Here is a 12,793-nt window from a genome sequence, read left to right as displayed (position 1 = left end):
TCAAGCCCACTGAATGCACAGTGCCCCCTTAAGGAAATTATTCCCCTCTAGTATCCGAGGTTTGATTTGGAATATGTCCTCCCAGGATAGAATGATCTCAATCACCAGTGTATTGATACCCAAAACTCTGGTGTCAGCGAACTACTCAACAGCAGTAAAATACACGAAGAAATTTTGTGCAGAAGAAGAAGAAGAAATCAGAAAAATTCGTAAGGAATAAATCTGAAGAATCAATGTATTTATAGGCAAGAGGAACTGGTTCCGAAAGGTTGCAATTCTTTCAGAATCCACACGACCATTCATGAAAGTTTGCAACCTTTCAAATGGTCATGGTTGTTTCTGAAAGTTGCAACCTTTCAGAACAGTCACTGCGGGAAATTTAAATAAAACGGGAAAGATTTAAATAAAACGGGTCGCGCGTGGATCCGAGTCGGGTCGGGTTAATTAACTAATTAATTGAATCGGTTTGTCCAAAAAATAATCTCTCGATCGATTTTCCAAATCCAAATCCGAAGCTGAGCCGAGCGAGTGACGACGACGACGGCGCGAGGGGAGTCCCTCTTTCCAACCCTTTTAACAATTAATAGGAGTGTTTCTATATTTAAACTCTCCTATTTTTTCTTTCCACCACCGATGAGGGACAAATGCCTTTTCAATAAAGCATAAGAGGACTTTTTAAGTTCTCAACTCTTCAAGTTCCCAACTTTTTCCAAGTTCCTCTTTCATCTTCCCTCAATTTCCCATTAACTCTTGCTACATACCCAACATGTGGTATTATATTTGAATAGCAAAGGCACATGCCTTTGAATACAAATACAAGCTGTGATTATGAATACATCCGAGCATATTGTTTTTCATTTGTACTATGTTTAATACATACATTTAAATAGAAATACATTACAAATACATCCGGATAAAAAAAACGGCCGATAATTAAAAAATTGAACGTGGAATTCCTCTTGTAAACCTTTTTTGGTCTTTCACTAAACTATTGACTTTAAAGAATTCCTTTTGGTTAACCCTACCCAAATATGAAAAAAATGAGATTAACACAAGTAATACAAACTAAAATTAAGAAAAAATGAGATTAACTCAAAAGATACAAATTCAAAACTGCTAAATAGAAGTTATATGATTGTATAAGATTCAAAATTTGTTGGAGATTCACATTAAAATGAGACTTTATTTGGAAAGGAACTATACGTTATGAACTGATTTGCAGAAAAGAAGAGAAAATAGGAAGAGAATAGTATTTAGGGAGCGTGATTTATACCGTATTATACGTATGTGGGTGTATTTGCTACAGATTTGATAATATAATTGCGAATGACAATGTTTTATAACTATAATTATATACCATAAATACATAGGATAATAATTTATAACTATAATTATGTATCATAAATACATAACCTATATTTGCTGTATTGTATAACTCCAAATAAAAATTAATATCTGTTATGTAAGTCTAATTTTTTTGTACTGTCGTAAATCAAATGATTTAAATTATACAATTGATATAAAAATAACAATAAATTCAATATGATCAAATAAATAAGGTAATACTAATATTGATAAAAACAATTATCTAACGCTCTCAGCGAATTGTGCAGGTACATATACTAATACTTTACAATAGGATAAAAATCTGTGCCAATTTGACTTTTTCTTTTTGTTTTTTTTTCTTCTGTTTTGAAATGTCAAAGTCAAGCTATTAAAATCTACTCCCTCCGTCCCTTTTTAGTTGTCCACTTTAGAAATGACACACAAATTAAGGCAACAATGATTACCACAGTGAAGTTACAATTTTACCCTTATGACAACTTTTCATTTCAAAATTACAACCACTTATTTGAATTAAAGTGAAATAAATTGGAGGGAAACAACATACACTTATACAATTTTCAAGAAGTGTAAATAAGGGTATAATAGGAAAAAATTTGTTGTCCTTTCTTGATTTGTCAAAATGGACAACTAAATAGGGACAACCAAAAAAGGAAATATGGACAAGTAAATAGGGACGGAGGGAGTATTACAATAAATAAATTTAGTCTTCGAAATTTCTTATTGTGGAATACAAATATCGTGGTCACTTTCTATCACGCCTATTTTGAAAAATTACAACCGACAAAAATATTTGAAGAATTTAATCTCTTAATTTATATTATTAGTCACCTTCAAATAAATCAAATTAGATTAGTTTAGATTTAAATCTGTACAAGACAACAACATATTTATATTTGACTTCCAAATTCCACATGGACTCTTTCTCTTTGTCGGTTTCAATATTGGCCTGGTTGGATAAACTTGTAATTTATGTTTTATAAGTTAAAAATTAAAAATTAGAAATTATAATTTATGATTATTTTTATTATATTAGTTTAAGAATAATTACTTATAATTATTTTTTTTTTTATCTAAACACAATAAAAGTAACTAAAAATTATTTTAACTTAAAACAAGCTCTAAACAAACTTGTTACTCAATGTAATCATAGATACTTTTAAAAAAATATATGAAAACTAACCTAAAGAGTCCTTCATGTTAGGACCGAAATAAACAGGTGTAATGCGGAAGCTAGCAAAGCAAACCTCGAAAGACCACGAGTAAGAAGACAAACGAGAAGCACATAAAAAGAGACAGATTTAACGTGGTTCGGTCAATCGACCTACGTCCACAAAGGAGATGAGCAATTCACTATAACTATGAGAGTACAAAATATAGAGAGAAATAATTTCAACCAATTCACTCGGAATACAAGGAGGTACACAAAATTCTCCTCCATAACCGCGACTCTCAAAACCCTATGACTACATTGTGAATGCTGATTAAATTAGAAGGAACAAACTTATATTTATAGAGTCCTAAAACATTTCCTACAAGAAAAGGACTAGTCAAAATATTAAAGCCTTTTCCTAAAAGGAAAACTTATTTATGGTAAGAAATCAGGGCAAATAATCCCAACAAATCTCCCCCTTGGCCTGAATTTCTGACAAAATAAATTTGTCCACCTTCTTCACATAATCTTTAGGATCTTGCATCTCTTCTCCATAATTTCCTCCATCAAATCTACGTCTCAACACAGAGAACCTCTCTGAAACAGTTTCTCCAACAAAATCTTCATTAATGTCAAAAAGGTTGCGACTAGAACTACACCCACCAAGATGAACACCCATCTCTAACATGGTTCCATCATTGAACCATGGCTCTGATACCACTTGTTAGGACCGAAATAAGCAGGTGTAATGCGGAAGCTAACAAAGCAAACCTCGAAAGACCACGAGTAAGAAGACAAACGAGAAACACATCAAAAGAGACAGATTTAACGTGGTTCGGTCAATCGACCTACGCCCACAAAGGAGATGAGCAATCCACTATAACTATAAGAGTACAAAATATAGAGAGAAACAACCTCAACCAATTCACTCATAATACAAGGAGGTACACAAAATTCTCCTCTATAACCGCGACTCTCAAAACCTTAGGATTACGTTGTGAATGCTAATTAAGTTAGAAGGAACAAACCTATATTTATAAAGTCCTAAAACCTTTCCTACAAGAAAAGGACTAGTCAAAATATTAAAACCTTTTCCTAAAAGGAAAACCCCAACACTTCACCCAATTGATTAAATTTAAAATAGACGATCGAGATATAATATATATGTATATATATATAATCGTATATAATTAACGAATAATATGTGTATATCAATTAGAGAAAGTAAACAATAAATATGTTTGATAAAGATATTGAGGGCAAGAAAAAAGAAAATTGGAGAGAAACAAATCTCTTACCAATAAATTATTTATACAATCAATCAAAACTCTCCGTTTTACGTAAAAATAAATAGTTGAAGATTTGGAGTGATAAATTTTGGAAAATTAATGTTCATTGTTAGCAAAGGCAACAGTAATTGAATTAGCTTTTCCTATTTGTACTAAAACAAAACTTGATGAATAAATGTCGTTGCGTTAAAAAAGTACTTATCTTTTCGGGTTGGAGTTCTCCTAAATATGAAATCGCTTTTTAAAAAAAGTGTTTGACTCTCAAGGTGGAACTTCACAATGCCAATTTAAATTTAATCAAATTTCCATATATGTATGGAACACGAAAATACAAAAAAAAAAAAAAAAAAAAAAAAAAAAAAAAAAAAAAAAAAAAAAAAAAAAGAAAGAAAGAAAGAGAGAGTGGAAATTTCATGAGCCATAAAAGTGGGTCCTAACAACCGCATTTTGGCTTTACATGTGGTACCAAATACACCATCTGACAAATCAACATCGCACTACTTGAGTACTTTTCCTCTTATTTCTTCTTCTTCATCATTCCATTTTGAAGTAGTCCTGACCCAATTGCTCTCTCTATCACTATTGTTTTTCAAAAACTGTTTAACCAAAGCAAAATCTTGGAGTTGGAGGTATGGAAGGAGGTGGTAGATTTGTTGGGGTAGCAGTCGATTTCTCAGCATGCAGCAACAAAGCTCTGAAATGGGCCATTGATAACATTCTTCGTAAAGGGGATCATCTTATTCTCGTTACTGTTCGCCCTGAAGGACACTATGAAGAAGGCGAGATGCAGCTCTGGGAGGCTACTGGTTCTCGTATGACATCATCTCTTCCATTAATTTCTTTTTCCCCATCTCTACATTTATCTAATCAAACCCCCAATAAATCAATTTTGGAATCCATCTAAGCTCATATATGTATATGTTATTTTGGTCATCTAAACTTGTTCTATGTGGGCTTTGCAAAGTATACCGTTCTAGGTAAAGGAGGAGGATTGCGATAGATCGTCACTCAGGTGAAATAGGAATTGATTATCTAGGTCATATCCTATGAGCCATTTTTCTATTGGATATCATCAAGCTGAATATACATAAGTAGATAAAGAGGCGGAGTTAGAATTTCAACCTTTTGGGTTCGGATGAATTCTGGAATGACTACTTGGATTGTTAATAATTGAGTTCTAAATTTAATATTTGTACATATTTAAGGACTTTCTTAATCTAGATACACTGCTTGAGCAAAAGCTATTTGTTTGGCGAACACGTATATGGGCTTCTAGTTCCGCCCCTGAGTAGATTACAATCTTTGTTGTGTCCTGCTATATTCTTAATCTGTTTGAGTGGCGGCTTTTTGTAGCTTTGGGGAGCTACTAGTTCTTGTTCATAGTGCTATAGAAGTTCAGATAGGTTTATTTCTCTATGGTGATGTACCTAGCAATATATCTGTTTGTTTGCCCTTGTTGGTTAGATGTCATAGACATGGGAACTCTGGTGAATGGAAAGGGTTAAATCACATGTCTATGTATGGGGAGTTTTTTATATTTCATTAAAGAACAGAATTTTAATACGTACCCAGAGTTTCATCATCAGGATTGAAGATGCAGCTCATGTTTTTTGAGTTTCATAGAGAATCCAATCCGTATCATATAGAGGCATTACAAGTATTTATTTTGGGAATTTCATCTTGGTTGTTAGAGGGGATAGGAAACTAGATTGCATTAGGGGTATGTAGTGATGTGAAGTCTCAACAATTACGTCTTAGGAAAGTCATTTTTCTTATTTTTGAGGAACTTATTTTCCTAAAGAAAATGCTTTCCAAGGAATTTGACCAACCCAACATGAGAAAATTGGAACACACCCAAAGTGTTTAATCTTTTACTGGGTTGAGCATTGCATATCTAGAATCATCTAATTCATGCTTGGTGCATCTTTATTTACGAATAAATTTTTTGATGTGTCTAGGTGTAAGAGTTATAGTAGTTTCGTTAGAATCGTAGTAGTGAAAGCATGTCACCTTGGGTTTGTGTTACTGGTAAAATATGTGATATTTGATTAGTGAGATTCCATTTTCTGATACATCTTTTGAGATTTATTTTTTTGTGGCAGCTTTAATTCCTTTATCTGAGATATGTGATGGTCACACAATGAAGAGGTATGGGGTTAACCCTGACCCTGAAACATTGCAAATGATAACCCTTGCCGCTAGGCAGATGGAGGTGATATTTTCTCTTCTTTTATGAGATCCAGTGTTTCTCAGGAAGCATATAATACCTAGATCAAGTATTCTTACAAGATTACTTTTTGTTAGCAGATTACAGTAGTCATGAAAATTTTCTGGGGAGATGCTCGAGAGAAGTTATGTGAAGCAATTGACAAAACTCCCTTGAGCTGTCTGGTCATAGGGAACAGAGGACTTGGAAAGATCAAGAGGTATGATCTTTTTGTAGAATTCCTTTTGCGACTGAATATCCTGTTGTATATTAAATCAAAGTGGAAATCAGTTACTTCACTGCCATTTCTTTTGCAACTATTGCGGAGAACTGAAGCTTTGGTTGCATTTATTCCTTGACAAAGCTACCAATATGTTCTTGCAAGCAGATTCCATATGTATTTACATCGCACGAGTGAACTTGGAATCTGTCTGCAGATATTACTCAAGTGCAATTTCAGCCAAATTCTCATAATCATTTAGCAATTTGCATTACTACATCAGCTCAAAATAATGGGAATAGTCTAACTTATAGTTTTTCCTCCTTTTGTATATTTACAGGGCTATTATGGGCAGTGTAAGCAACTATGTGGTGAATAATGCTACGTGCCCTGTTACTGTTGTGAAGAAAGCAGAAGACTAATTTCACAATGTTCAGAACTCCTTAACTGGCAAAGCTGAAAACTTATGATAAATTAATTGTCTGTTTTCTAAGGTTGGTGTCGGATGAAACTTCTATATCATCGCGAACATTGAATATGTTGATGTGTGTATTGTGTACCGTCATGTTGAACCTCTATAATTCCTGTCACTATGGATTGCTGCAGTAAATAAACTTTTTCGAACTCCTTCAATCTGGCTTCATCATCAAGTGTTTGCTAGATTCAACTGTCCAGTGCTAACTGTTTACTGCAATTGGTTGCATTTTCATAACGTTAAGATGTTATAGAACTCCTTGCTGCAATCCTCCTTCAATGCCTACTTACTACTTAGGTTTAGCTGACCCAGCTTGAAGTTCCTTCCGCACTAATTAATGGAACCATCACTTCATAAAAGTTCACAGGTTTATCTATCGACTATCGGTAAGATTTACATTGCCTAGTAATTATGTTGAACTGTTTGTTTGCCACAGTGTAATTACAAATTGTAATTACAAGTGTCCTCTTTGGTTGGACAAGTGTAATCATAAGGTTATATTGAATTTTAAAAATAAAATTTAATTATTTAAAATTAAAAATTTATATTAAGCAAATAAGGATCTTTATAAATAATATTAAATTAAATATTTAAGATATATATTGCCTCTTGAAAATATATCATATCATATATCATATATTATTAAAAGTGGGAAGCCTCAAGTTGCAAAGTTGAATTACTATTCTATCCCTATACTAAATTAAAATATTATAAAATATCTAATTAATTAAATATTAAATATGCCTAAATTGCTAAGTTGATTCACTTATTGTTAAAATACAGTAGGAGAATGAAGAATTGTAAAAATAATTAATTATAAAGTTACGAAAAACTATTAGAGAAACATTTCGTTTCTCTATATCTGATCAGTTTTAGGTGTAATATTTATCATAATGTGCATTAATACCACACCTCCACTATCACATCATTAATCTTCATAATCTTCCCACACTCTCAAGAAATTAATGGCATGATTATGATACCTTTTGATTTTACTCAATGATGTCCTATAAATTGTGGTATTTGCCACAACAATCTATACACTTTGAAGAGACTTAGGTACACTTTGGAAGAAATAAAAAAAATTTGTCTATATTTCTATTGTTTTTATCCTTTAGTATTAATATCACTTTTAGCTTCAGTTCATAACACTTATCACTAATTCTCCTTGTATTCGTTTGTTGTTTACAGAAAGGAAATGTGTACAAATTGTTAGATCTTCTAATGGAGTTTACAACGAGAGAAGGGATGTTGAAATCTTCCCGGAGGTTTGAAAACAATCTTTAAAAGAACAAGATGGACTTTAAGCAACTTTATTGATAACCATGATCATTTTTCATGTTCTATGAAATTACATTATTCCTATATTTGTTGTTTCCTTTTTTTTTTTTATCAGATCTGATATTTCAAATCCTTGAATGAATTCTACTGTAACGGTTTGTTCATTATGATAATTTATTTTAATATTATGTTGACATTAGATATTATTGTACGAAAATGCTTTGTTTGGGACCTAATGCCGGTGATTTCTTCTTACTTAAAGCTTTGAACATCTAGATTTTATATATTGGAAGCTCATAATATATATATATATATATATATAAAACAATGGTTGTTGCATGACCTACCAATAAAAATAAATTTATTTATATATATATATATATATATAAAACAATGGTTGTTGCATGACCTACCAATAAAAATAAATTTATTCATGTAAAAATCTAAGTTGCAAATAAATATATTTTAATTTTTGTATTATATTCATGCTTTAGATAAGTTATTTTTTATTTTTTATGTATAATTATTATTATTTTAAAAAAATTCCTTGTTATCATATTAAACATCATATTTTTCCTGTTGTTTTTAACACGTCATGAGATCAAAAGAGAATTATTAAGAAATTGCAATCGAAGTTTGTAATTGATGATGTTTTGACCTAATATATATACTCAACAGTTAACGCAATATACCGCTAGGAGTGTAAATCACATATAGCCAACCGTTTGATGCAATGTTAATTAATTTTGTTTAGCTTTGGTTGCATGTTATATTATTGTTGGTTTGGCAATTTTCATTTTAAAGAAAATTTTAGCTTGTAGACTTCACAATTTATAATGTGTTTTAGTTTCTATTTGAGGAATCAATTATTGAATAGGAAGTGAGAAAATTGTCTTTCGTGATTCAAGTAGTAAGCTCGGATTCATGATTGAGAAAGGAATTTTTCAAGTGCAATTGAAATTTTCTACTATTCTTAACATCTCATTATAAAGAATTTTTTAAATTATTTTATTTGATTAAATATAGTTCTTACAAAATATAACACGATAAATCATGTTTCAATTTTAACATCTATCAGTAGTTTAATACAAACTTTATAAAATAGAAATATAATTAAAAATTAAACTAATCTAACAGTTTCTTAAAATTCATCCTTTAACTATAATTCTCCAAATTAAGAAATCTGCAACCTGAGATGAGAGTTTTAAATAAATTTTACCTCTTTCAAGTGTTGGATCGTCATGACATCATAAATATTGAAGGGGTGTCACTCATTAACGATTTTAATTTTTGTGAAGTGAAAAAGGGGGTGACAATTTAAAATAACGTGAGATTTTCTTATATCTGAGTATACGAGAAATCACATTTTAAATGTCTAAACCACTTATAAATTTGCTATAGATAAAGAAGAGTTTACTCTTATATGCACATGTATATATATCATTCTTTAATATCAAATTTCTAACAATCCATCATTATATTGAGGGCCTTNTATTGTGTACCGTCATGTTGAACCTCTATAATTCCTGTCACTATGGATTGCTGCAGTAAATAAACTTTTTCGAACTCCTTCAATCTGGCTTCATCATCAAGTGTTTGCTAGATTCAACTGTCCAGTGCTAACTGTTTACTGCAATTGGTTGCATTTTCATAACGTTAAGATGTTATAGAACTCCTTGCTGCAATCCTCCTTCAATGCCTACTTACTACTTAGGTTTAGCTGACCCAGCTTGAAGTTCCTGTTAAAGAATGACAAAAGTCCCACATCGGTGATTAATGAGATGGGTGGACTCCTTATAAGGCTTGGGCAATCCTCCTCCCTTTGAGCTAGCTTTTGGGTTGTGAGTTAGGCCTAAGACCTAATTTAACATGGTATCAGAGCAGGGCCTGTCTCACTCGATGTTGGGGTCCCCAAAATCAAAATTGCCCACGCACCAGATGCTAAGCACTGGGCGTGAGGTGGGGTGTTAAAGAATGACAAAAGTCCCACATCGGTGATTAATGAAATGGGTGGACTCCTTATAAGGCTTGGGCAATCCTCCTCCCATTGAGCTAGCTTTTGGGGTGTGAGTTAGGCCTAAGACCTAATTTAACAGTTCCTTCCGCAATAATTAATGGAACCATCACTTTATAAAAGTTCACAGGTTTATCTATCGACTATCGGTAAGAGTTACATAGCCTAGTAATTATGTTGAACTGTTTGTTTGCTACGGTGTAATTACACTCTGTAATTACAAGTGTCCTTTTTGGTTGGACAAGTGTAATCATAAGGTTATATTGAATTTTAAAAATAAAAATTAATTATTTAAAATTAAAAATTTATATTAAACAAATAAGGACCTTTATAAACAATATTAAATTAAATATTTAAGATATATATTGCCTCTTGAACATATATCATATCATATATCATATCTCATATATATTATTATAAGTGGGAAGCTCCAAAGTGAAAAGTTGAATTATCATTTTGCCTCTCTACTTAATTAAAATTTGATTAAGTATAAATATTTTAATTACATAATGGTAGAATTTGAAGTCCTTAAGCCCTTTAATAATTAAATTATCATTTTCTTGATAAATGAGTACATTGATATTGCTTTTAATCATAATCATAAATCTCATAATGGAAGAATTTGAAAAGTTATGATATGGAAAATCATTCATCACTTAAATGTAGAAATCAATTTTAGAATTAAAATTTGAATTTAAAAGGTCATTTTCTAATGCTATTTAAAAACCAACTTACAAAGATGGAAGCTCACAATTGAAAATTGAATTAAGGAAATTGCACAATTCAACATGAGAAGATAAGAGAGTTAGAAGTTGCAAGTGAGGATAACCAAAAAATAGCTGAAAACTGGTAATCAAGAAGAAAAAATAGCAGCGGAAAAAAAGAGAGTAAATTTAATACATGTGTAGTATTAAATAGTGAACAACTTATGTTGATATGTTGATATGTTATCTCTAACAATAACAAAGTTTTCTTTTTCAAAGCATGAGGACTTTCTTTGCAATATCCTCAACTTTTCGTTCTTGCTTTCTTTCTCCATTATAGAATTTTTCCTCGATGAAGCATTTAGAATTGTATGAGTGTTGGACTTGAAGTATAGATATCAATTTAAGGTATATGTAGAAATTTTCTTATTGTGCAGTTAAATGAGAACCATTAATCATTTTTGTTATTCATTTGTGCACATATTAATGTATCATATGTTTGGACCTAATAACATAAAAATGTAACTCATTATTTTAATTACCAAACTAAATTTTGTAGGTTCATCAAATGTCTAATCATTTGACATACAATAAAGAAGTTATTTGAATACATTGATTGTTCATCTATTTTAAATTATATTTTTTTTGTTGAATAGCTTGTGATACTGATTAAAATGTGATTTTGACAGTAATTTATACCGTATATAATTAATGCTTTCACAGAACTCACGTGCAAAGCACGTATCCAGAACTAGTATTACTATAATTGAGAACAAAAAAAGTTAAAAGTTGAATTACAGTTTTACCCCTACTATAAATTAAGATGTTATAAAAATATTTAACTATTTTATTTAAATATTAAATTGTATCATTTTAATAAAAATGTTAATGACTTTTGCACTTCCTTAGATTAATTCATAATTAAAATATATAATTTAATAATATTTATCATCAAAAATCTATATGTATATTTAATTTAATCACCAAAGTGCAAAGTTGGATTATCATTTTACATCTACACTAAATTATTATTTTTTTAATAAAAAAACTAATTAATTAAATATTAAATATTTCTAAGAAAATTAAATGACCATTTTCCATTCACTAAATTAACACCGTTCCTCTAATAACTTATGCTTAGAAACTAAATTATTATGCAATCATTAATGTTTCAATGCACACAAAAAATAATAACATATATTTTTTAGGAATTTTAAAGGTTATTTTGAAATTTACAAGCAATGTAATATGGTTCATGTATTAGCAAAATGTCATGTTATCCAAGAAAAAATGGAGTAATATTCTCATGCATTTATATTGTGATTTGCACTTATCTAACTCTTGACTATGCACATTCTCTTATAATTTTTGGATTATCCCTACACTTGTCATCTTTAAATATGAAAAATATTGGAGTAAACAACATCATGTGATATACAAGAAATGGGCAAGCTAAGATTTGGGGGATCAACAAAGCATTCTTTTTACTCTTTTTTTTAGAAGAACAAAGGTGAATGACCTGCATGATATGTTTTTTAAGTATATGGTTTCCTTCTTTGAATGTAAAATAAAGAGTCATGCATCAAAATATAAGATCATGATGTGATGTAATTTGTAAAAATAATAATTATAATTTACTTGATCTTTTTAACGATTAAATTATTGCACTATATCAATTGATAATAAAAGTTATTTAATTTGTTCTTATGATTTTATTAGTTACTTATATATGTTTTTTTTTTTGTAAGGATTGTGTAAGATATAATATATAAAACTACATTTTTTAATCAATTTTTTCTTATATTGAAACATGGTGAATAATTTGAAATGAAGAAAGTAACATATAATTAAATTATTAGTAACTTCTTCAATTCACGGAAGAAATAATGATATAAATGTTTATCCTTATTTATTTATTTATCCTTTTGTCTCATTTTGAGAAAGACAAATTCAATATTTCAACTTTTGATACCGTTTCATATTTTAAGTTGTCATTCCGTTGATGCTATGTTTCTATATTCTAAGCTCATTTTTGAAAAATTAATTTGGTAGGATTCAATACTTGATATGATCCCTTAATGATAAAAAAAAAAATTAATATTGATTA

At 30.2% G+C, this 12,793-nt stretch overlaps 1 protein-coding gene across 1 annotated transcript; it reads left to right on the top strand.

Annotated features, from left to right (window-relative positions):
- The first annotated feature begins 4,243 nt into the window (after window positions 1–4,243).
- On the top strand, window positions 4,244–6,832 carry LOC125865568 (universal stress protein PHOS32). Its single transcript, XM_049545773.1, has 4 exons — window positions 4,244–4,598; window positions 5,889–5,998; window positions 6,094–6,212; window positions 6,553–6,832. Exons 1-4 carry the CDS (start codon window positions 4,418–4,420, stop codon window positions 6,632–6,634), a joined length of 492 nt encoding a protein of 163 aa, XP_049401730.1. The 5' UTR covers window positions 4,244–4,417; the 3' UTR covers window positions 6,635–6,832.
- Window positions 6,833–12,793: the final 5,961 nt, after the last annotated feature.

Source organism: Solanum stenotomum, chromosome 1 (assembly GCF_019186545.1).
Source record: "Solanum stenotomum isolate F172 chromosome 1, ASM1918654v1, whole genome shotgun sequence".
Lineage (NCBI taxonomy): Eukaryota > Viridiplantae > Streptophyta > Magnoliopsida > Solanales > Solanaceae > Solanum > Solanum stenotomum.
The sequence above is the reverse complement of the archived record's forward strand: the minus strand, read 5'-3'. Positions and strand labels throughout refer to the sequence as shown.